This window comes from Vidua chalybeata, chromosome 1, assembly GCF_026979565.1.
Source record: "Vidua chalybeata isolate OUT-0048 chromosome 1, bVidCha1 merged haplotype, whole genome shotgun sequence".
NCBI classification, from domain to species: Eukaryota; Metazoa; Chordata; class Aves; order Passeriformes; family Viduidae; genus Vidua; species Vidua chalybeata.
The window spans coordinates 51,924,259-51,947,689 of NC_071530.1; the positions used below are offsets into that span (position 1 = coordinate 51,924,259).

The 23,431-nt window shown below is 42.8% G+C and overlaps 1 protein-coding gene across 2 annotated transcripts in view; it reads left to right on the forward strand.

Annotated features, from left to right (window-relative positions):
* The first annotated feature begins 3,741 nt into the window (after positions 1 to 3,741).
* The window catches only part of LANCL2 (LanC like glutathione S-transferase 2), a 32,849-nt gene continuing 13,159 nt past the window's right edge, over positions 3,742 to 23,431 (forward strand). The window contains exons 1-5 of one of the 2 annotated variants that reach the window (XM_053953389.1): positions 3,742 to 4,428; positions 14,345 to 14,462; positions 18,900 to 19,107; positions 21,336 to 21,483; positions 22,076 to 22,222. In XM_053953389.1, coding sequence (XP_053809364.1) covers positions 4,225 to 4,428; positions 14,345 to 14,462; positions 18,900 to 19,107; positions 21,336 to 21,483; positions 22,076 to 22,222 — 825 coding nt within the window. In that variant the 5' untranslated portion in view covers positions 3,742 to 4,224. Of the gene's footprint in view, positions 4,429 to 4,852; positions 4,936 to 14,344; positions 14,463 to 18,899; positions 19,108 to 21,335; positions 21,484 to 22,075; positions 22,223 to 23,431 lie in introns of those variants that run through there. The other variant, XM_053953399.1, reaches the window with a different exon arrangement.

Below are 23,431 nucleotides of genomic sequence, written 5' to 3' on the forward strand. Positions count from 1 at the left end.
TTGCAATTAAAATGCAAAACCTAATCCTGCAGATTTTATTTATAATATCATATTTTTTACAAGCAGCAACCCCCCATAGCTTATTAGACCTAAACAGCTTTAAATAATTTAGTAGCAGAATATATTCTTATACAGTGGTGGAGGTAAAAAGAAACTAGGAAGTGCAGATAAAGGGAGGTGAAGAAGGAATTAAGAAATCCTTTCTTATAGGCTACTACAGGTCTATGGTAGTGATCAAGGAAGTAAAAGGTTTGCTGCAGAGCACAAAGGATACACCATAGACAGAGTGCAGCCTGAAGAGATGACCAGAGAAAAAGCAAAAGTTTTGTATGAGAGTATGACAGACTATATTTATGTTCAATAAAAGTATGACCCCTGATTTGCAGCAGTGATCTGCTGTCCTACTTGACACTAGCTGAGAAATTGCCATATCTTGTTTTTCCACACACTGCTTTTAAATAAAGCAGTGCACAGCCCTGTTCTCCATTATGTATCACATCAGGGTCCATTCCTGAAGCTCTTGCTTCTCTCAGTTAATTTCACCTGGATCTCTACAATCAGAAATAAAATAAGATTAATGCCAGCTGCTACAATGGTTTCCCAGAATTTAGAAAGCACTTCGGCATGGGTGCTGAAGTCATATACTCATCATCCTGTCTCCACAAAGCAAAGCATGGATGAAGCTGTTGCTTGCACATACGTGGAGCCCTTGTGCATGAAAATAAATGAGAACTATTATACTGTAATGATTGCAGATGCTGAAAGAACCATTGAACATGTCACAGCTAGAGCTATGGAGATTCCTGATGGTTGCTCACACTCATTCCACAAGCCACATAACACTGCATCATGGTGTTGCTCCCACAGAGTGTAGTGGGAAGGGCAGCTGCGTGCTAGTCATCAGAAGGTTGGCTCTGTGATATACAATGCTCTTTCCCACCTTGTTTTTTAGGTTAATTTACAACGCATGCTGGGAATCAAGCAGCAAAATGCATAGGAAAGCACAGCATCACAAATGATTTAGGTATCTGGATTTTGTTTTTTAGTCCTGACTGAAAATGTAACAGATACTTTATTTTACTATTTAAAAAAATGGCACTAGTCTCATGATGAGCAGAGTATCAGAATGCTCAGGATGTGAAGAGGATTGGAGAGAAGGAAAGGCCATAAGAGAAGGGTTTATGATTTCCTCTTGTGTAAAGAATCAATAGCCCATTGATCTGATAAGCAAAAACTTTCATTATTTACATGAAGAAACTGATTTCTAACTAAGAATCAGGCTTTGTTTAGACATTAGTTGGATTTTACCTACATCACAGAAAGGAAAAGGACAGCTTTCAGCTTGCTACAGGGCTGTATATTTGCCAATGCTGCAGAAGGCAGGTTACAGGCATGCTTAGCTGGGGTGGTGAAGCAAGGGTGAGGGCTCAGTGCTTTCAGTAGCATTTAGACATTTTCTGGATGAAAGCACAAATGTAATTACGATTTCAGTAGGCAAAGCCTCCTACTTCATACTGCTGGAGATGAGAGATGTGAATTTTTTATTGCTTAAAACTTATGTTACAGGTTGATGCTTCACTCAGCCCAACCTTTTTCCACTTCCTTCATCCATGATTCCCATTTAGGCTGTGAGAGCTCTATATGCATCAAAAGTAAAATAGCAAAACAAAAAAACACTCCCTGAAAAGAAGCCTGAAAGTCTTTTGAACTTTATCCCACCTGCTAAGAACAAAAGAAGGCTTTGTATACTTGAAACTAAACATACCACATTGCAACAAATGTGAAGAACAGTGAACATGAAATAAGTGCTCCAGAAAACAGGGTGTTAAACACAGCAGCGTGCAATGATGCAAATCAAACAGTGTGATGATGCAAAAGGGAAGAGATGCCAACCCAGCAACCCCCAAACTCACAGCTCAAGAAGAAGGGAAGAACCTGCTCTTGCAAGGTACCAGGGAGCACCTTCTCTCCTTACCTGTAGGCCTTGAGCAGGTACCAATTGGTATGATCCTTTTATATTTCCATCATTTTGATTCAAGAAGAGTAGAAAGTGTAAGGAAACAGAAACCACACACACTCCTATTAAAGGCTTAACTCTGATCTTTGTTATGGGAATGCCATTACTTGTGGTGATGCAGCCAGTCTCCATGAAAGGTAGGAAACCATTCTAGATGAAAAGATGTTATTTGAAGTATTTACTCAGAGGCAAGAGATATTTTAAAAAAGGTTCTGCATTACCTTTTCAGGCACTGCAATACAGCACAAAAGACTTACCCATTAAATAATACATGATGCATAAAGTGATTTTTTTAATTATCACAGAAGAGGATATTTTATAGATTACTCAAATTTTTAAGTGACCAGTTATATTCACTTCCAGAGCAAATACAAGGTACTTCTTGTCAGACAGGTTGCTTGGAATTTCTGCTTTGTCATCAGCTTAATTTATAAAAATAAATAAAATGAAGCAAGTATTAATTTGAATTCACATCCTGTGACAAGATGATAGACATGTCCCATTTATTCACATGTATATTGCTACAAACAACTGTAAACTGAAGCCAGTGCCAGGACAGATGTCACCTATATTTAATCTTACGTACTGAATATGTATTTTGATAGCAATAAAATTATCCAATGCATAAAACTAAAGATCAGTAAGTCTGCACAGTGCCCAGTTATTGAATTAATGCTTGATGGTCCGTCTGACCTACAATTACTGGCAAAAAGGAATGGCATAGTTGGGAATAAATATTTAATGGGATAATGAGGTCTCCTGTGCCTGTATTTTTACACAATGCTGCGTGCAGCGTTTGGCCAGATTGCAGGCTTTCTGCCGGCTCACTCTACACAACGATGTTTCAGTACGCAGTATCAATTCCTGACGGCGATGACTATATTGACAGCACGTACCATTTATTTGTGAATAGAAAAGATTTATCCTCGATGACTGTACAGTGCCCTCTCATCTGGAGCTCTTCTCCTAGCTTAAAGTGGAGGTGTCATAAGACAACGGGCTAAATTTATAGTGACACTGTGCCCTGGCATTCAGCCGCCCCCCCTCTCCAAGACTGGATCCGAGACACAAACGTGCGATTCACACGGTACCCAGACGCTGCCCCTCCCCAGGTGGGATGCGATCCCACCCTCACGTCCAGCCGCCACCGCCGATCGTTGAGGGCCTTCCCCACCCACCGCTGCCAGCCCCCTCCAGGGCTGTGAGGTTTTCTGATGCCTTTCGGAGGGGCTTCGGGCTGTTTTTCTAGTATGTTTTGGCTTGTTGGAGCGGGCTCCCCGTCGGCAGAACGGGGAGCACGGCCAGGACAACGTTACAGCCCGGGGGCGGGCCGAGGGAAGAAGACCACCCCCCTTCTCCCCGGGGAGCTGCCTCCTCTCGCCGGCTGAGGGGCGGTCGCCGCCGGCTGTGCCGTCCCCGCCGGGCGGTAGCCGAGGTCCGCGTCCCTCCCTCCCGCCGGGGCTGGCCGGGGACCGGTGCGCCGGGCGCGGGGGCTGCAGGCGGATGAGCGCGGCCCGGCGGCGACTGCGGATGAGACGGGCGAAGGAGCTGGTGCCGTACTGCCTGCTCCTGGGGCTGTCCGTGCCCCTCCTGCTGCTGCTGCCGCTCCTCTGAGATGCGCCGGGTGGCGGCTCGCCCCCGCCGCGGGGGGACGGACGGGAGGAGCCGGCGGCAGCCCCGCTCCGCCGCCCGGCGTGCGGCCGGCGGCAGCAGCAGCAGCCCGAGGCACTGACGCCCCGGCGCGGGAGGATGAGGCGCTGGAACGAGCTTTGCGGCCGTGCCACCCAGCCTGCGCCGGCGGGCGGGCTACCGCTTCCCGCGGGGGGGCCCGGCCGCGCTCTGCCCCTGTACAGGCTGTGATGCCGCCGCGCTCGCTGCTCCCCCGCCTCAGCTGACGGGCACTCGAGCAGAGCCGCGGCGTCGCAGCTTTCCCTTTAGCCTTCCAAAGTTGGGCTTCGGTGGCTCGGGGTCGGGGCGGCGGCGCCTCCGCCCTGGAGCGGCCCCGATGTGCCCGCGGCCGCAGACCCTATCACCGCAGCCGCCCTCCTGACCCAGCCCCAGCGCCCGCGGGACGGCCGCTGTAGCCGGGGGCAGCTGTAGCCGGGGGCGGCCGCAGCGCTCGCGTTGCTGCAAAGCCGCCGCTCTGCGGGGCGGAGTGTGTCCCCGCCGGCTCGCCGTGCGGGGAGGCGGGCCGGGGGCCGGCTGAGATGGGAGAGAGCATGTCCAAGAGGCTGAAGCTGCAGCTGGGCGGTGAAGCGGAGATGGAGGAGCGGGCTTTCGCCAACCCCTACCCCGACTACCAGCCCCAGGGAGCCGTGGCAGCCCCCAGCGCGGCGGACGCCCACCGCGACAGGGCGCTGCAGCCGCCGGCGGAGGAGGAGGAGTCCCTCCCTTTTGGCGCCGATGGCAAGGTGAGTCCCGGGCGGCGGGCAGGCGCCGCGTCCCGGACCTGGTGCTCGGCCTCACTTGAGGGTCGCTCGCTCCCCGCGGCGCGGGCGGCAGTGGGTTCCGTCCCGGGGCGGCTCCGGCGGGGCGCGGGCCCGGTGGCGGGGGCGGCGGGGCCACCCGCGGCCTGCGCGCCGGCCAAGCTCCGGGCGGCCGCCGCGGCCTCGGGGGCGCCCGAGGAGAGGGAGCGGCGGGGTGAACTGAGGGAAGGAGTGGGAGCTCAGCCCGGCCGCACGGCTCGTAGTCGGCGGCAGCTGCTCTTAATTCAGGCTGTTTGTTTTACTCCGATTCGGGAACGCACGCGGTGCCCCAGCTGGAACGCTGTATAGCAGAACAGCTATAGCTGCTCTTACCACGGTGGTTTGGTGTCTCAGAAGAAGTTGTCAGCACAAGTTGCCCGAGTTTCACCAGAGAAAACGCATAAGGGAATGGAAAAATGGGCGCCCATCTAGAAAAGGAGAGTTTATTCTCGGGTAAGAGTAACACTTACTCAGGAGGTGAAGCTAGACTGTTTTCACTTGTTTATTTACTGACATGTGCATTTGTATAGGTTCAGGTGCACCATGATAGACACTTGGCAGTCCGTTCGTGCCCGCAGGTCTGCCTGGTAGGACTGGTCACACAAGGTTTGCAGTCTTCCTGCTCCACTTATCTCCTTGATGCCACGTGGTGCTGTTTGGTATACTATGAGTGTCTTAGGTTCTGAGAAGCTCCTCTGGCCTGGCCTGTTACCATGCAGGCTGGATTATCTGAAGAAGGAATGCTGGAATACAGACTTTGTCATTCAGCCTCTCTGTGGCCTCATCCTTCAATACTGTGCAGCTTTGTCATCTTTTGCATGGAAAACATTGCATGGTGACACTGCTACAAGCACAAATGCATTGAGGGTGGGAAGTTAGCTTCCTAAGTCTCTTGATTGTATGCTATGATTAATTAAGGAAAGCTGTTGATATCGGCTCTGTATTTTTCTGCTTGTGGCAATATGGAATTATCTTGACTTACTGATAGGGTGAGACAAGGATGGTGATGCCCAAGTGGGAGGGACATTGCTCTGACCATCGTAAGTGCCTGCAGGAGACCATCAGCTCACCATCAGTCAAGGCAATGAAAGGTTTCACAAAGTTGTTTATGACAGAGGTTCATGAAGCTGTATGTGGCTAAGCAGAGTGCGCAAAAGAGAATGCTTTAGGGCTTCAGTGTCTAACTGTTGCAGTTAATTGCAGCTGTCAAAAGCAGAGCATTTGAGAAGGTTTAAAAAGCAAGAGTAGGTTCAAAAGTGAAATCTGCTTTGTTTTGTACACAGCTCCCTGGCAGTATGCTGAGTGTTGGTAAAACTATTTTTTTTTCCTGTGGAAGAGAACTGTTATTTCTTTGTTCTTTTGCATCTGGCTTAGTCTATAAAAATCATCCAAGTATGATGCATTCAAGTATAAAGGCAGAGAGGAGATGGCAGAACCGCTATGGCTATATATTGTTGTTAAATTGGTAAAAAACATACCAAGTCCCTTGTAGGCCAGTCATCTTGTGTACCTGCTTTAAATCCCATACTTTATGTCCATATTTTAAAAGAGAAAATACTCCTTCATTTGCTGCTGATCTAGATGGACTAAAGCTTTCTCAAGTTAGTTAACCAGAAGATTGGTGAGGTATCAAAAGAAGATGAACATCCTTAAAAGTTCCGTTTTAGAGTGTACTAGCTCTATTGCAGAATAGTTCAACTCTAATTCACTTCAGATTTGATTCTTGAATTAATCCAAATTGAGAGACATTCTTCTGTGGCACAGCTGAAATTTTCTAGCCCTTTGTTCACATTAGGAATGCCTGTTAAGCTCTCCTATGCATGAAAATGGTGTTTTACAGTGTGTGCAAATGTTTTTTCCCAGCATCAATGGTGGATGACATTCCTTTTTAGGGAGTGGCAGTCAGCAGCTATTTGTGCAGGTGTCTTCAGAAAATATGTTAGAGCACCTGAGTAGTCTTGTATTTGATAAAAGGTGGTGTCTGGGCTCTGTTCAGGAGGATAAAGTGCCTCTGGAAAAAAAAAATCTTCTGTATTGCCTTAAAACCATGTGACTACAGCAATTCTGTGCATTTTATAGGAGAAGGCAGAAGCAAATGTACATTTTCTTTTGGTTTTGCATCTGCAAAATCTCAGGAGTCATTTTACATATTTCTGGGCTAGAATATAGCTGTGAGTATATTTATGTGTTTTTATGTTCTTTGAAGTATTTGCATGCTGTCGCTCCTAGTACTATCCTTTTGTGAGATTTCATGATGGGTACTTTTGGGGTGCTTTTGTTGTTGTTGTTGTGATTTTCAGTTTATGTTTTAGTGTTTTGGTTTTTTTTATTTAATGACTCCCATTCCATCAGAGAAATGTCTTTGCTTGCCTAAAGCCCCAGTGAAGACAAAAGGAGTTTACGTAGGCTAGGAAGTCTTTTCTATAAACTTCTGTGCAGAAGTACACAGGTTTCCTAAAAATGAGAGCATCTTTCAGAAGGCCTCAGTGCAGTGCATAGTTCCTTCCTCCCATCTGCTGCTGAATTGAGCGAGGAGCGCTGAGTGACTCATGTAATGACAACCTGAGGTGTGCAGGGCTCTGCTGTTGTCATGGAAGGCAATGCATTATTAATCCATTGGATTTCTTCGTCTGTCGTGATTGCCATCTAAAATTCACCTGGTTGATAAAAGGACAAGAAGATCTTCAAGGCATTGTCTGAAAGGTGAGACAATTGGGACAAAATTCTGCATATGGAAGTGTGTGTGGGTAAAATTTTGTTCAGAAATCTTGAATGTTTGGGAGTAGGAGAAGCAGAATTTGAGGTTGCTGATTTGCTTTCTTATAAATAGTCACAATAAACACTGCAGCTATCTGTGTGGGCTCTGCTCATGTAGTTGAAATTCACTGTTTTCATAACTAGATATCTTCATCATTAAAGTATCATGAACTTAAATTGCTTCTGTAACTTGTCTGAGAAAGCCAAGGTAATAATTCATCAGACAGCATTAATTCTAGATTAATAAGAAGCATAATTTTAAATGTAAACATTTGTTTAATAAGTGATGTTTAATATTTCAATCAAATATACATCCTGTAGCCTTTTTCCTTTTCATATGGGCCCCATAGAGATACCTTAGCCTAAAAAGGTACCTATAGATATTATCTCAAAGTGGTCAGTCCAAAAGTTTTCAAAATGGAAATGTAGGTGGTTGAGGGAGGCAGAGAAATGAATAGACTCATAACAAAGAACATTCCCTAGTTCTTACTTCCCTAGTGTGGTAGAGAGTTAGAAAACTCTAAAGGATTTCCTGGGAAGGAAAAGGGTTAAGAGAGCTTGCTGCTGAGGGGTGGTGATGGCTTGTTCAAGGATCTATTGCCCCTGTCCTCGGAGCCACCACAGCCATGTAGCTGCATTTATAGTATAGGCAGGTGTGATTTGGGATTCTCCTTCACACTGACTACAGGCCAGTGACATGGGAAAGAAAGACAGCCTGATATTATCTGCTCAGCCAGGGGAAGGTAGAAGCCTAGACAATGATCTACATTTTGTGGCTGTGCCAAAAAAAAAAAAGAAGCATCCTTGTCATCAAGAAATTAACACGATCCCAGCCCTTACTTTAAGATTGTCTGAATTTGTTGTGGAATCACAAGACCAAAGCAAAATTAGATTCAAACTTCATGGATTGGTCACTAGAATCCCTAAACTTCAACTTCTTTTTTAGGCAAATTCTTTCTTAATATGTTTTTTTCTGACTTGCCATTGTGTTCTAAGAATATTAGGAAAAAAGTGGTATGTATACAATGCCTTGTTAGGCTTTGCAAGGGACTTCTTACAGGGAACCTATTCAAAGATAACTGTGCTCATTGGGAAATACTATTAATGGTGATATAGAATATTTACTTAGATTTATAATTTGGGTGATTTAGTAGTGTTTAGTTTGCTAATGCTTTCTCAATCTCCTGTTACTTCTGATAATTCCTTTATGTGGCTTTCTTCCTTCTCCTGTAAAATATATATATATATATGGATTTTTGTCATAGCCTCACTTGTCTTCTCCCTTTGTTTGTTTGTTTTTTTTTCTTTTGGTTTGACTTTTGTTTGTTTGTTTTTTGATTTTTGTTTTGTTTTTAAATTTTTTGGGGGATTGTCTCAATGGGCATTTTAGTTATCTCACTGGGAGCAGCAATTTCTCTGTGTTCTGGGACTGACTCAGCAGCAACTTATACTAGTGGGAATTATGCAACTTACTGCACTGGAGGCAAAATTCAGCCTCCAAAGCCACTAAATAATTCTTCCCACTTTTTTTCCAGAGATGTGGGATGACGTAGCTACATTTCTTGAGCTTGTTATTTTTTTGACCATTTTCTGGCTCCGGAGTTCAGGCATGTGCTGTTTTCATAGGGGACTCTGAAACAAACAAGGTTTACAGTATTCTCTGTGATTATTCAAAAGGAAAGTTTGTTTTGCTTTTTGAGAGTCTTGGTGAAAACTGAGCCTGAAAACCAGTCTGTTGCACTTCATTGTCCCTCACTAACTCCTAGCAGTTGTACACAGCCCAAAAGGAAGAACTGCTGCTTCTTTCCTACAGCACAGGTCAGCACTGAACACTGCTTAGGGCTTTTCTGATGCTTTTGTAGTGAAAGCCTCTCCTGCTATTCAGGAGGTGACCACAGATTTAAGCCTGTTTGGTTTTAGTCAACCAGTTCTGAATGAAAATAGTCCGTAATATCAAACCCCCAAGTTCTGATGAAATTGTCGCACATCCATCCATTCTTCATCAGTTTCTAGTTTTATCTTGCAAAACCTGCATGTTAATGGGTTGTTACTCCAGCTAGTTGTGTGGGCAAGTGCAATAGCATGTACTTGCTTCCTGGTGAAAATAAATTTTATTTGGGTCTAACTGCACTGACCTGCTGTCAAGCTCAATATGTGAAATATGTCTGCTCTCTGTGCATTGAGGTAACTTAGATAGAATTGGTAGATGTTTTAGCTTTTTTTGCAACTTGAGCTCCACCTAAAAATGTCACAGCTGGGCTAGACACTTCTGTATAGGGAGTGACTTTAAATCACATTCACAACAGACTTTTATTTTCTCAGCTTTCAAGAAGTTGCATGTTGGTGTTAGGCTACCTGGAGGATTAGCAATTTTCAGTATTGCTCTTTTGCTTTATCAGTCTCTATTTCCCAAAACATAGGATATCTGTTTATTTTTGTTACCAATAATCTGGAGCTTTTTGATTATTCTTTTTGATGATCTAGATATTTAAGCTTTGGATTTTTGCTGTCTTATTACCAATGAGACATATAACTTCTTTCACACACAAATGCATTAGAGACACAGTCTTATTTCTCACATGCCTTAAATAGTTCTTTCTATAATTTGTATGTTTGCCTTTTAATGATGCATTTCATGCCCTTAAATCCTCTGAGAGAGGGCAGTTACTGTGTTTAAAGCCTCTTCCTAAGCTGGCATTTGTAGGAGTGTAGGAATTTGCCTACAGCTATTGATTTCTCTATTTCTTCTTCCTCTCCCCCTTCTTTTTTTACTTTTTTTCCCCATTATCATGTGTATGGCACTAAGTGACAGATCACTGAAAAACAGTGCAATGTGTTGTACAGACCGTAATATTTCAAAGCATTTATTAAGCATGTGGTTTTGTAGAACTGTCATTTGTTTCTGGAGGACCTGTCTGAGAAGTAATCAGGGAACTGTGTTTCAGAGGCTGGGTGATGAGTTTCAACAGTATCTGGTATTTTCTGAGAAGAAGGCACTGCTCTTGGAGCTGTAATACTCTTACTTAGGTAAAAAATAAAGTAGAACTTGTTCTTCTGTGCAAAAAGACTGGTCACCTCCTAGCAGGCCTTGCTAGATTCTGCATATGGGATCCTACTGCCATCCCTTCTTGTCTGCTTTTGCAGGAACTTGTGGAGGTGAGTATGAGAGCTCATCCTGCTTCAGTAGACCCATGCTCCAATGCATGGGTGTGAAACCTGGCTCCCTTAGAGTAAGTGGCAAAGTTCCCAATGATTTCTGTACAGCCAGGATTCCTCATTTCAGCAGAACTGTGAGTTTCCCCTACTACATTCTTCCTTGCCTGTGTCTGTCATGTCCTTTCTGTAATCTTCTATGCAAGTTTGGGTTTTGAATGAGTTCTTGCTGCAGTACCAACTTGAGCTGTATTTTCTTCACTTTGGCAAAGACAACACAGCACCATGTTATGTGTTCTGTTCTACACATCACCAGCAATGAAGTGAGGTGAAATAAAAGTTTATTTGCCTGTTTGGGAGGTAGCACTGTGTGTATAGGTCATCTCCTTTCTACTTCTGCAGAATCAGTTGCTTACTTCTGCAGTCTGGTTTTCCGTGTAGCATCTGTTCCCAAAAACTTGATGAATTAAAATAGGGTTAAGAGCAACACGGTTGTTTTGGCAGCGGTGGTAGCAAGAAAATTGGTACATTGGCAACTTGTGAGGAAACTGTGAGCTCAGGTCTCCATTGCCCTGCTGTGGCTCTGCAGAAGTTCTTAGCATAGATGTCATGAGCAAGTAAATGCCTAGAGGTGTTTTTGAACAACGCATGGGTATCTAAATGTCTTTGACAAATGCATATGTGATTATTCATCCTGTGTCTGTCAAACCAGAGTGTTACTTTTAATGACAGAAGGAGTGCCATGGGGTCTCAGGGTTACGTTGTCAGACTTATATCGGCACTGTGACATTTGGTACAAATGCGCAGGCTGACTTTAAAGTTACAGATTTCTCTTACCTACTAGAAATCATGATCTACAATACATACATAACAGCTGCTTATTGTCTCATCTGCTACTGGTTCTGGTTTGTTTTAATGCCATGGCAGTAAAGCTGCATATGGCTGCAATGGTCACACAAAGTTGGTATGTTACTGTAGTGTTGACTGCAAGTAAAATGTTTGGGGTTTTTAGGAGATTTTTATTTGCATCATTATGTATTTTTTATAATAACAGAATCACAGAATATTCTGTGTTGGAATGGACCTATAACAACCATTGAGTCCGACTCATAAGTGAATGGCCCATATGGGGATCAAACCCATGACTTTGGTGTTATTAGCACTGTGCTCGAATGTAGGTGTGTAGTTCTAGTGCTGAATTTACAGAAGATGATGAGTTAAATTCTCTTAAGAAACCCTACAAATTAAAGAAAGCAGATAGGGGAGACAGGTATTGCTAACAAGGACAGCATAATTTAGACATATTGTGATTAGTACCAAAGGTGAGTGATGTTACATAAGTACTTGTGTCCTTTACATTTCTGTTGGCTTTGGAAGACTTCGTATTGGATTGTAGCTTTGCCTGCTGCCTCACTGCAATGGAAAAAGTGATATGGTTCAAATAAATAGCAAAACTATTAATCTCCGAAACAACATGCTTCATTTTTTCTGCATTACTTTTGTGCTGATAATGAGCCTTTTTAGTTACCATAGCCAATGTGGCACTATAATAGAGCCAATAAGGCTCTATTTGGTATAATGAGGAATGAGCTCTTTTTTTGTGTGTGTGTTTTGACAATATGAAACTTGAGCAGTGTTTGGGATGATAATGGTTGTTTTTCTACAGCAGCAGAGGAGTAATGCAGTAGTTGAATTCCTAGAGTGACCCTTTTCTAATTAAAGATACTCTTCAGCTTCTGCTATCACCCAGTCTGTTGTGAACCAGAAGTAAATGTGCCACTGGATATCAGAGATCAGGCTTCCTGGTTTTTGTTTGTCTCTACAGGAATAACAAGTCACCTGCAGCAAAGGCTGACTGCCAGCTGGAAACATCCTCTTGAGATGAATGTACTTCTGATGAAAATCAATCTCTGCTCCACACAAGTGTGCGTGTTATACTCAGTTGTAATGATGCCCCAAGATTCCTTGAAGGAAGCTTTTAAATCTTCTAAAGCCACCTTTCAACATTCATTTCTTTGTGTAATTAATTTATTCTAGTGCATGTAAACATCTGTTACAAGCTTATAGGGGAATCTTATAAAATGATCAGTGACAGTGCTCGGTTGTGAAAGCTTCTGAGCAATCAGAAAAAAAGAGAGGAGTAGATAGCTAGGGAAAACTTTGTTTCCACTTACGACCTGTTCACACTGATATAAGTTTGGGAGTAGCCTTGTTTGGGCTTACAGATAATTATAAAAATATTAATAAAAATATCCTTTAATCTTTGCTTTTCCAAGCACTAAACCGAGATAAGTAAGTTACAATTCAAATTCTAGAGAGAGGGATTACCAACCTGAGCTAAATTATTTATATGGGACTGAGATTTCAATGCAGAGCCCAGGCATCCTGATGTCCTAGTATTCCCCTCCTACCTCTAAGGAATTTAATCTCGTGTTTGATATAAAATATCCCAATTTGCTTACAGCAGGTGTATTGTCAGAACAAAAAGATAACCAGCATGTTTGTGATGTGCAGTAGGTAAATACATTTATTTGTATTGTATTGTCTGAAGCCTTAGTTCACTCTTGTCAGATAAGCTGAGCTCTATGCCTGGATGCATCCATGTGAATATCCTCATGCTGTTTCACCATATGCCTTAGCATCGGCATAGCTGTCTTTTGAAGGAGAGAAGCCCTGCCCTTGAGGAAAGTATTCCTTTGTGTTGAGACCTCACTGATCTAGTCAAAAAAAGGAGGGTGGTCAGGTGGTGGTGATGTGGATGCATAGTACAGTTCCATAACAGAAAGGTGCTTAGCACCATATTAAGGCAGAAGAGTAACAGGCTTCAGATGCCTGCTGTATTTGGTTGCTATTTCTAGAGATATTGGGGAAGATTCAGGTGTTTCTAGCTTGTTTCTAGAATGATATGTGTTCAGTGTGAGATACAATGGCACAGTTTCCTTCTCCCTTCATATCCTACCTTGGATATCCTTAAATGGATTTGAACTAGTCACCCTGAAGATTTCTGGTGTATCAGAAGCCTTGTGCAATTCTTAAATCTTCCTATTTGAAATCACTGATTTTTATTTGAAGTTCCACTTTGAACAAGAATACAAAATGTGGTACATCATGAGTAATTGGTTGCATGGTGGCATCCAGGACCTGTAATTTATCCAAACCCACTTTTGGAATGTGCTGTAGTCAAGCAAGATCTTTCCATACTACTGTGCTAATTTCCATGTTCCATAGGCTTAAAGGAGTAATCAGGAACATATTTTCCCTAAAAGTGTGCATAATGAGAGAGAAAATGTTGGCAAAAATAAAGTATATATAAAGCTGTTATATATAATGTATTTCATCCATATAAACATTTTTTGGTCAAAAGTCAAAGAAAGCAGTGTGTAAAATCAAAGATTGTTTCTTTGCCTTCGTGCGTGAGCTGAAGATGCTGAGCTGCTTCTGCTCATCTTCTTTGGCTTGATTGTCTTGAGTAATCTGTACAAAAAGACTGGTCACCTGGTACATTTCTTTTCCTTGGGCTATTTCCTGCTCTGTAGTGCTACAAAGGATGTGCCAGGGTCCTTGTGATGAGAGCAAGCACTTTTAACACAGGGTTTGTGTTGTTTGTCCATAACATGGTCATGGTACCAGGACCCTGATAAGAATTACGTGCTGTCACAGTGTCCATAGCTGTTCATTGTGTGACTTTAAAAAATGCACAGGTAACTTTAATCTAATGTAGATACTTGTAACTTACCCTAAAATGTAGTCAGAATGCATTTACATGAGACACACTTAGGATGAACCACCTTGATTCTGCTCATTGCTGTATGTGTTATTTATTTCCTAGTTATTTTTTGTTTGATTGATTTTGGTTTGGTTTGGTTTTCTTCCCAGACAAGAAAGTGGAGCAGGCACTTTGCATTCTTTAATTTGTTTCTTTTCTGGCTCGTTCCCTGTCTCCTGCTTTCAGGTCAATGCTCGATTCTCAAAACGGATCCAGGCAAAAATCAAGGACCTTCTGCAACAAATGGAGGAAGGGCTGAAGACAGCAGATCCACATGACTGCTCTGCCTATACTGGCTGGACTGGTGAGAAAGACAGAATTTGAATGAAATGTATTTGTTAAATGATGTAATTGGATTTTTATAGGAGTGGCAGAAATACTCTGGGCATTTTTGTGAGTTGGTTTTCCTTTTAACTCTGGAGCCTTGGTCACTGCTGTCTGTAACTTGCATTGACTTAAGTAGACAAAGATACAGAATGATAATTGACTTTTGTATATGGAGATCATTGTTTTGCAAAAGGAGTGGATTTTTTAAGGCTGCTCTTTTACCTTACGTCTTGTTTCTTTAAATTTGCCTTTAAAAACGGGTTATTTTTCACGTTTTCCTGTCCAACAGGCTATTAGTTAGCAGTTCTCAAATGGTAACAGTGTTTTCTAATCACTGGAAGTAGATGGGTGGGGGGAAGTATGTTCTGTGGCCAGGAGCTTGTAGCCTTCAAATCTGGAATTTGGGTAGTTTGGCTATTCTTGTTCTGTCTGTACAAAAATGGTAAAGTGGTTGTGTGAGGAGGGGGAATGTAGAGGTATGGTTGCAAGACTGTGAATATCATGAAGAAAATTAGGTGTGTGCAGGTGATGGTTATTGCTAGGGACCATTTTTCATTTAGCATTGCATCACTGATGCTGTCCAGATGTAAATGAGCCCTTCTAATTGGTGTGATTTAACCCCACCTGGCAACTAAATATCACACAGCCAAGCACTCACACCCTGCCTCTCCTACATCCCCTCTGCCATAGTTGCATAGGGAGGGGATAAAAACAAAAAAGATAAAACCCCTGGGCTGAGATAAGAACAGCATAATCATTGAAATAAAGTAAAATAAAAGAATAAATGTAATGGAACCAACAATAATAATTACAATTGTAATGAAAAGGAGAGAGGGATAAAATGCAAGAGAAATGAGTGATGCAGAATGCTTTTGCTCACCATCTGCTCACTGAAGTCCAGCCCATGCCTGAGCAGTGATTGGTGGCCTCCAGCCAGCTCCTCCCAATTTATGTACCCAGCATGATGTCCTGTTGCAGTGGGATATCCCTTTGGCCCCTTCCTGTCAGTTGTTCTGGCCATGGTCCCTCCCAGCATCTTGTGCACCTGCTCTCTGGCAGAGCGTGGGAAACTGAAAAGTTTTTGATTTAGGGTAAGCACTGCTCAGCAGCAACTAAACCATCAGTGTGCTATCAGTGTTATTCTCACACTAAATCCAAACCACAGCACTGTAGCTACAGAGAAGAAAATTAACTATATCCCAGCTGAAACGAGGACATTGATCCTTTAGGCAGAGGCTATGGTTTTCATGTCTGATGCAGCCCACTGTTCTTCAAGTTGCTAGGACATGTCCATCTAGGCCTGTTAAGTGTGACTTTGCTGAATAGAATGGCATATTCTGTTCCTCCTCTTCTAACTCAAGCTTCAGGCACCATGTGTTTGAAATGTGTCCTCAGGAGATCTGTTCTTTTATCTCCATGTCATGAGTGGGGAGTACGTTGGAAAAGCTCTCCAGCCTTCATCCATCCTTAAGCTTAAATCTGGCAATTAAAGGGTAAAATTTCTTTGCTTTCTTCTTGATGTTTTGGTACAGATGGTGCTGTGGGTGGATGGGTGGGGAACTTTTAGACAACTCAGGCTTAAAAGATAGACATGTTTCAGGGTCTGAAAGTGACTGGCTGCTGAGTGTGTGCAGATCTCCAGTGGTGGGCTTTCTCGTGCTGACAGTACAGAATGGCTCCGAGGGAGTTATGTTCTGGCACAGTGACTGACAACTGAAATTGTAGCTGATAAACCAGAGCATACTGAAAGTGAGTCATAAGGGAGAAGTAACACAGCCATCATTAGCTGAAACAAGAATATAGATGAACAAGTGACGTTGTCTAATAAGTGTGGGATTTTTCCATCCTGTAGAAGGATTGCCAGTTACATCTATTCCAAGCTGTTAACTTCTTTCAAGGCTCCTGTGGATATGGCTTTGAATAAAAGTATTTAAATTACCTGCTTTTTAAAATTCTTAATGCAGATACTTTTTCCCCAAACTTGCTCTTTGCTGCATTTTGCTAATGTGCAAATCAGAAGGTAAAAGTAGTGCTGTGAACAACTGCCCTGCTTTTTGTGTACCAAGTCTAGACAAATCTTATTGGCAGTGCAGTCAAGAGCATTGGCTTGCATTTTGTGAAACATCTTTAAAATCTTGGAACACCCAGTGTTGGCATGTAGCAATCATGGGACACATGTAAGAGTCCATCTTACTTACACAAGTACTTTTTTTACATGTCAGGCCTCTTGGAGGAGCCTTTTATAAGGGTGTTGCGCTGAGAAACACTAGGAAGGATGAGATGAGCTGGACGTTGTGGCTACATTTCTAATCATCCTTTGGTCAAAACAAGATATTTACACGTTTATTGCAGCATAAAAATGGGTTCCACAGATCCCTGTAAATAGCCCACAAGTTCCCATGATGTTGAACTGGGCTACCTAAACTTTGCAGCTTTCTTCTTAGATTCACCTAGAAAGGCTTGCTCAGAGCCTGCCTAGGGAACATGTGAGGATGTACGAGCACTCTTGTGGTGCTGTTGTTCTGGTACTACTGAAGTAGCCTCTCTGTGAGCTAAGTGGGCCTTGTGTGTACTTGGCTTTGGATGAGGCTCAGGGGTGTGCTCTCTATTCAGAAGTGGGTTTGAGTTACAGTGTGGTCTGGAGATAAGAGATTTACTTCTGCACGTGTATGCGTGCAGTTGGCCAATAGGCATCCACTTAGACAGGTTTGTTTCACTTCCTTCAGCCTACATTGTTGTTATTTCTGAGGTTTTGGTTTGTTTTAATGGAAAACTATGTAATGAGTTCAATGGACTGAAGCTTGATAGTACCTCCTGATATTCTTAGAGCCCTGATTAGACTTCTGGCTTTTACAAACCTGCTTGACTTGTACAAGCTTGTAATCTTGTTGTGAAATACTTTAGGGGTTATGAAGAACTTGGCAACTTGAATCCAAAAACTCATCAAAAGATCCTTTTACAAATGAGAAGTCACTTCTTGCATATAATAGATGAGTATTGTACAGTTCGTATACTCAGTCATACATGTGCTTGTTAACTCAAATTGTTGAATCTTCAGTGATCTCTTTGTGTAGTGGGTTGATGCTGGCTGAATGCAGGGCACCCACAAAAACTCTCTCTCGCTCCCCTCCACAGCTGGACAGGGAAGAGAAAAACATAGTGAAGGCTTCATGGGTTGAGATAAGGACCAGGAGAGATCACTCACTGAATACCATCATGGGCAAAACAGGCTAGAATTAAAGGTATTAATTTAATTTATTTCTAACAAAATCAGAGCAGGATAGTGAGAAGTAAAATAAGACCTTCAAAACACCTTCTTCACACCTACCCCTTCTTCCCAGCTCTACATCCTTCCCCAGTGGCATAGAGAAACAGGGAATGGTGGTTATGGTCAGTTCATCACCCATGGTTTCACCTGCTGCTCAGGAGGAAGAGTCATTCATTCCCCTGCTCCCCCACGGGAGTCCCTCCTGCAAGAGACAGTTCTCCGTGAACTTCTCCATTGTGAGTCCATCTCACAAGCAACAGCTCTCTGCGAACTTGCAGCATGGGTCACTCCTCCATGGGGTGCAATCCTTCAAGCACAAGCTGCTCCAGTGTGGGTTCCTCTCTCCTCAGGGTTTACAGCCTCTTTCCAGTAGGTCACAGCCTCATCTTAGGCATCTACCTGCTTTGGCATGCTCCATGAGTCTTCTTCATGGGCTGCAGATGGATCCCCATGGTCCTCCATGGGCTGCAGGAGTACAGCTGCCTCACCATGATCTGCACCATGGCCTGCAGAAGAATCTCAGCTCCAGTGCCTGGAGCATCTTTTCCCTTCTCTTTCTTCACTGACCTTGGTGTCTGCAGAGCTGTTCCTCTCACGTGTTCTCACTCCAGTCTGCTCTGGCCACAATTACAGCTGCACAATAACTTTTTTTCCTCTTCTTCCTTTCCTCTCTTATTACAGAGGCATTACCACTATTTCTAATTTGCCCAGCCTTGACCAGTGGCACATCAGCCTTTGGAGCCACCAGGGACTGGCTCTGCCAGACATGGGGGAAGCTTCCAGCAGTTTCTCACGAAGCCTGTAGCCCCCCACTACCAAGGCTTGGCTATGCAAACTCAATACAGTTTGCCAAGAGTTGAGGTCTGAGTCATGAGTTTTCTTCTTTTTTTTTTTGGAAATTGAGACTCTACCATTGGGCTTCAGTCCAATAATTTTTATTTTTCCCATGATCCCATTGAAATGTCATCCAAATAGTGGTCCAGTGCCTTTACACTGCATAAGCTAGGACCCTTTACTGACATGTTTTTATTGCCAAAATACCTGTTCACATTTGAGTTACTGGTTCAGAGGCACCAAAAAGGGGAATATGATACACTTAGAAAGAAAAGTAGGTCAAACTCTCTCTTTTTCATGTGTTTATTTTAGGTATTGCCCTCTTATATCTGCAACTGTACCGTGTCATGAAAAACCAGAGCCATTTGCAGCGATCTCTTGATTACGTGAAGAGAATCCTTCGCAATCTGAATGGCAGAAGAGTTACTTTCCTCTGTGGTGATGCTGGGCCATTGGCAGTGGGTGCAGTGGTTTACCACAAACTGAAAAACAGCAGTGAATCTCAAGAATGTGTTGCCAAGTAAGTGGTTGATGGTGGGAAATGTCATGCCTTTCATTTGTAGAGAGCATTGGTTCAGTAACTTTGCAAGTGAAATTTTAGAGGACGGGGTTAAAGAATGGACACTTTATCTCCTGATAAGTTTTTGGTACAAGAATACAAAATAGGCTTTATCTTTATTAAAGCTGGCTTGCACTTTATTCATATTTAGTGGGTTATCTTGACTCCTCTATCGCTGTTAGGACAGGATGTCCTGGGCATATCTGTAGTGCACGCACATTCTGATTTTGTCACATTGAAGTGACATTTAACAAAAGCCACACTCTTGTCATTGGCAATATGTAGTGCTTGTGCAGTTTGTGATGCTTTCTGTAAAGTCTGGGTCTTAGTTGTAGATTCATTACAAAACATGTGTACTGCAGGATCTGGATGAAGGCAGACAGAAACACGGTGTATCGGATTGATACATAACAAAAATTTAACATAACAAAGAGGAAGTATTTGCAGGAGCAGATTTGTAAAGGCAAAGAATTTAATTAGGTCAGAGCATATGAAGGGTGGCCTGAAAAAAATCCAGCCCCTTTTCAAAGTAATCTAAATGGAACAAATATCTCAAGAAATCTCATTTAGGTGTAGCTTCATTAGAGAGCTGACTGTGCCTTTGCTGGTACAGAGTTGATTGCTGTCCCAGCAAGATCTGGAAGCCTTGGAACCCTGTGGGGTTTTCATTCAGCACCACAGTCCATCTGCTAGCTGTCCAGCAGCATACCTAAGGCTGGCAGAATTTGCAACGAGGCTTATGTCCTCATCTCCATTCTAGTTTATGTTTGGAAATGTAATTGGTCTCTTTCTATTCTAGAATTCTAGTGTGGTTAACCTCTGCTGCTGTTACTGAATGAATATTTCAGTTTTGAAGTGAGTCTTAGGTTTGGGGGTTTTTGCTTTTACAATTGGCAGTAAACTTCTTGGGCATGTCATTTTGAATGCAGTTTAGAAAGCAGTGTTGCTTGCTGTAAGGCAAAAAGCGTGAGTATAGCAAAATGAGATTAGCAGTAAATCTTTATTGTTGCCTTTCCTTGGAAAGTAATTTCTATGAGAAGCAGTGAAAAGGAATTTATTTTGACTATTTGTTTATTTTATAACTTTTTTGTTTACAAATATATACACGACACCACCTGAGTGGTACATTATAGATGTCAAAATATAATCTGCGATTTCACGTTTAACTTTTTACCTTGTCCAGTTGTATGAGTTCAACAATAAAACTTAACAGTGGACAGTTTAGAAGTAAATAAGTTAATTCTAAACCCAAAGCATAGTTCTCAGAAAGAAGATATAAAACTGGCTTTTTTTAGTAGCTTTTTCCCCTAGTATTAAGCAGCGACAGCATAAACACATGATTGAGGTCAGTGATTTTGCTATGGCATGATATTAATGCTAACATTTCTCCTGAGAAATAATAGCTGGGGGAATCTGGGAATTGAATTTGGTCTTAATCCAGATTGTTGTTACCCTTCCCCCAATTTAAAATGTTATCATCACCATGGTTTCATCTAAATATCAATTTAATCAAAAAAGATAGGAAGAGACAGGAAGGGAGTGGCTGTAAAACAGACCTCTGATCCACCTCAGTGCTAATACAGACTGGTAGAGTATTAGCAGAGACTCATTCTGGAGAAAATGAGAGTTACCATGGCCAGCGCTTCTTGTTTCTTGTTTTTTCACTGCTAAAGGCAAGCAAAACACTTGTGCATTTTAGCAGTGTCCTTTTCAAAACTGAGGTGCTAAATGTTTGAGACAACGTGTTTTCTTAGGAGAGGTAACAATGAATGGTGGTATTGGGGTTTTCCGTATGTTGTTTGGTTTGGTTTTTTTTTTTCCCTCTTAAACATGTACAATTAAGTGTTCCTCACTTTGGTGAAATTCCCAGAGGCTCCAGGAGGTTTCTGTCTTTGCTGGAGTAGCTCTCCGGGCTTCTCCATCTCCTGCCCTGCGTCTGTTTCTGTCTGCACAGAATCCTGACAGTTGTGCTGATACTCACCTGGCTCTGGCTCAGAGTTTCCGATCTCGAAGATGGCAGGCGTGCAGAGTTCCTGCCTGTAAACCCAGCAGCCAGCTGGACTGGGAGTGATTGAAGGGGGTTGGTGGGGTTTCACCATTTGTTCTGCTTCTGGTCAATTGATGGCTTGTACAATGCAGTGTGGTCTCTACAGAAGATACTCTCTCCCCACCTTCCTTGTCTGATGTAGGTTGTTGCAACTCCAAAGGACAGTCATCAGCACAGATTCTGAACTTCCAGATGAGCTGCTCTATGGCAGAGCAGGTTACCTGTATGCCTTGCTGTACCTGAACACTGAAATCGGTCCAGACACTGTTCCACAGTCTGTTATCAAAGAGGTAAGACACTTTTCTCTCTCCAGCATCACAGTGTCAGTGAGGTTGAACTGGGATCACTCTCATACATATTCCAAGCAATTTAAGAGAGGAATGCTGGAGAGAAGAGGGACTTAGAGCTGGAAACCCAATCTCATCTGTACATGCAGTCTCTTCCCCCTTTCCCTGCTGCCCAGCTGGGGCTGGCACAGGCCAGTGTGGGTGGGTCTGTGTCCAGCCAAGGAAATAAGTTAATATGTAACTAGTTTTGGCCACTTGAGACATTGCTACAAAAAAACCTCAAGACAGAAGTTGTGGAAGTGTTGGTAAAAGAAGGAAATGCATGACTGTCTTGCAGGTACCAGAACCAGAGAAACCGGGGCTAGAAAAAATTAGAAATATTGATAGATTAAATTTCTACTCTTAAAATATAATTGATTTCATCATTAAGGAAAATACCTTTTCTCCCTCAACACTCAAATCCAAATGAATTGAATATTGTTGTCCTAGCACTGTATTGTGGCTTATTTTTTGTTGTGGGTTTAGTCATGCAGAAGCAAAACCCTCTGAATTGAAGTAAGCAACACAGGTAATGAGGGTGTGCTCTTTTTCTTAGGTAATAGATGCTATTATTGAGTCGGGGAAAAACTTCTCAAAGGAGGAGCGGAAAACAGACCGTTGTCCTCTGTTGTACCAGTGGCACAGGAAGCAGTATGTTGGAGCAGCCCATGGAGTGGCTGGGATCTATTACATGCTCATGCAGGTAAGAGCATCTTCTTTTGGCTGGGGTGAAGTAGCAGTAATTTTTGATCAGAGGGATCTTATCTTCAGCTTTCATGCATGTGCAGTGTTGTGCTGGATCAGGGTCTCACAATTTGGAGTTAGACTGCAGCACAGAACTGTGCTGAGGTGTTACCTAAGGGTTTGATAGCAGAAAAAACTGTGACTAGGGTATGATCTCACTAGAATGAATTAACTCTTGAGCTGTGGTTCAGAGTACCAGCTTTTCAGGATCAGGTTTCTTGTCCTCAACAAAGACAGTGAAGTGCTTTCTCTCATCTTCATACTTCTACTGGTGTCTGCAGTTAGAAGAGCTAAAAATTCACTTACTCACTATCCATCACTCTTCAATTTTTTGCTATTTTTAAACGATTGCACTGCTGATGCCTCCTGTCCTCCATGCCCTTCCTTTCTTCTGTAGTGATTTCCCCCCTTACCATTGCCTTGGTGCTTTTGGAAGACTATCCTTAATCACATATTAGTCTTCAGTATGCTTTTATTATTTAGATGTTTTTCTTCTTCCTTAACTCCCCTATTTCTCACACGAAACTCTGATGCTCTTTAGTGTATTTGTGACCCCTGATTTCCTCTTTCTGTTTTCCTTAGTGAGATTCCTCTCTTCTGTAAACCTCCTCTTTCCCATTTATAAATCAATTCCCCCCTGCCCTGAGATTTACAATATGATTATGATTATTTCTGTTCTACAGTCTGGGAAAAGAGCCTTAAGATTCATTATAGAAGATTGCCACAGAGCTGCAAAACATTATTGCACCTGTTTCTGGTTTTTGAAGGTGCTGCTGCCAGTCTGTACATCTTTGTAAATATCAATTTCCTTGCCAGCTCATGCAGAATGAGTTTTCTTCAGGCAAATGGAAGGACCATACATCCTCACAGTCTGCAACTGTGTACAAATGTTCACTGCAGAAGTGATTGAGCTGGTATTTGGTGCTGCCACTGCTCAGCCATTCCTCACTTAGAAGAAATGCTGTGTTTCAGATTACCTTACACCACTTCCACCAGCAGTTTTGGTTAAACCAGCTGACTTTGCTATAGAAGTAGCTACTGCTCTGCAATCTGGGGTGTGTCTTAACCTCACTGTACCCATTTTCTGCAGTGACCATCCCACTGGGACCTCAGCCTGCTCTGATTTACCGTGCTCCTATCTTTACCTACTGCTATCTTCAACAAGGTT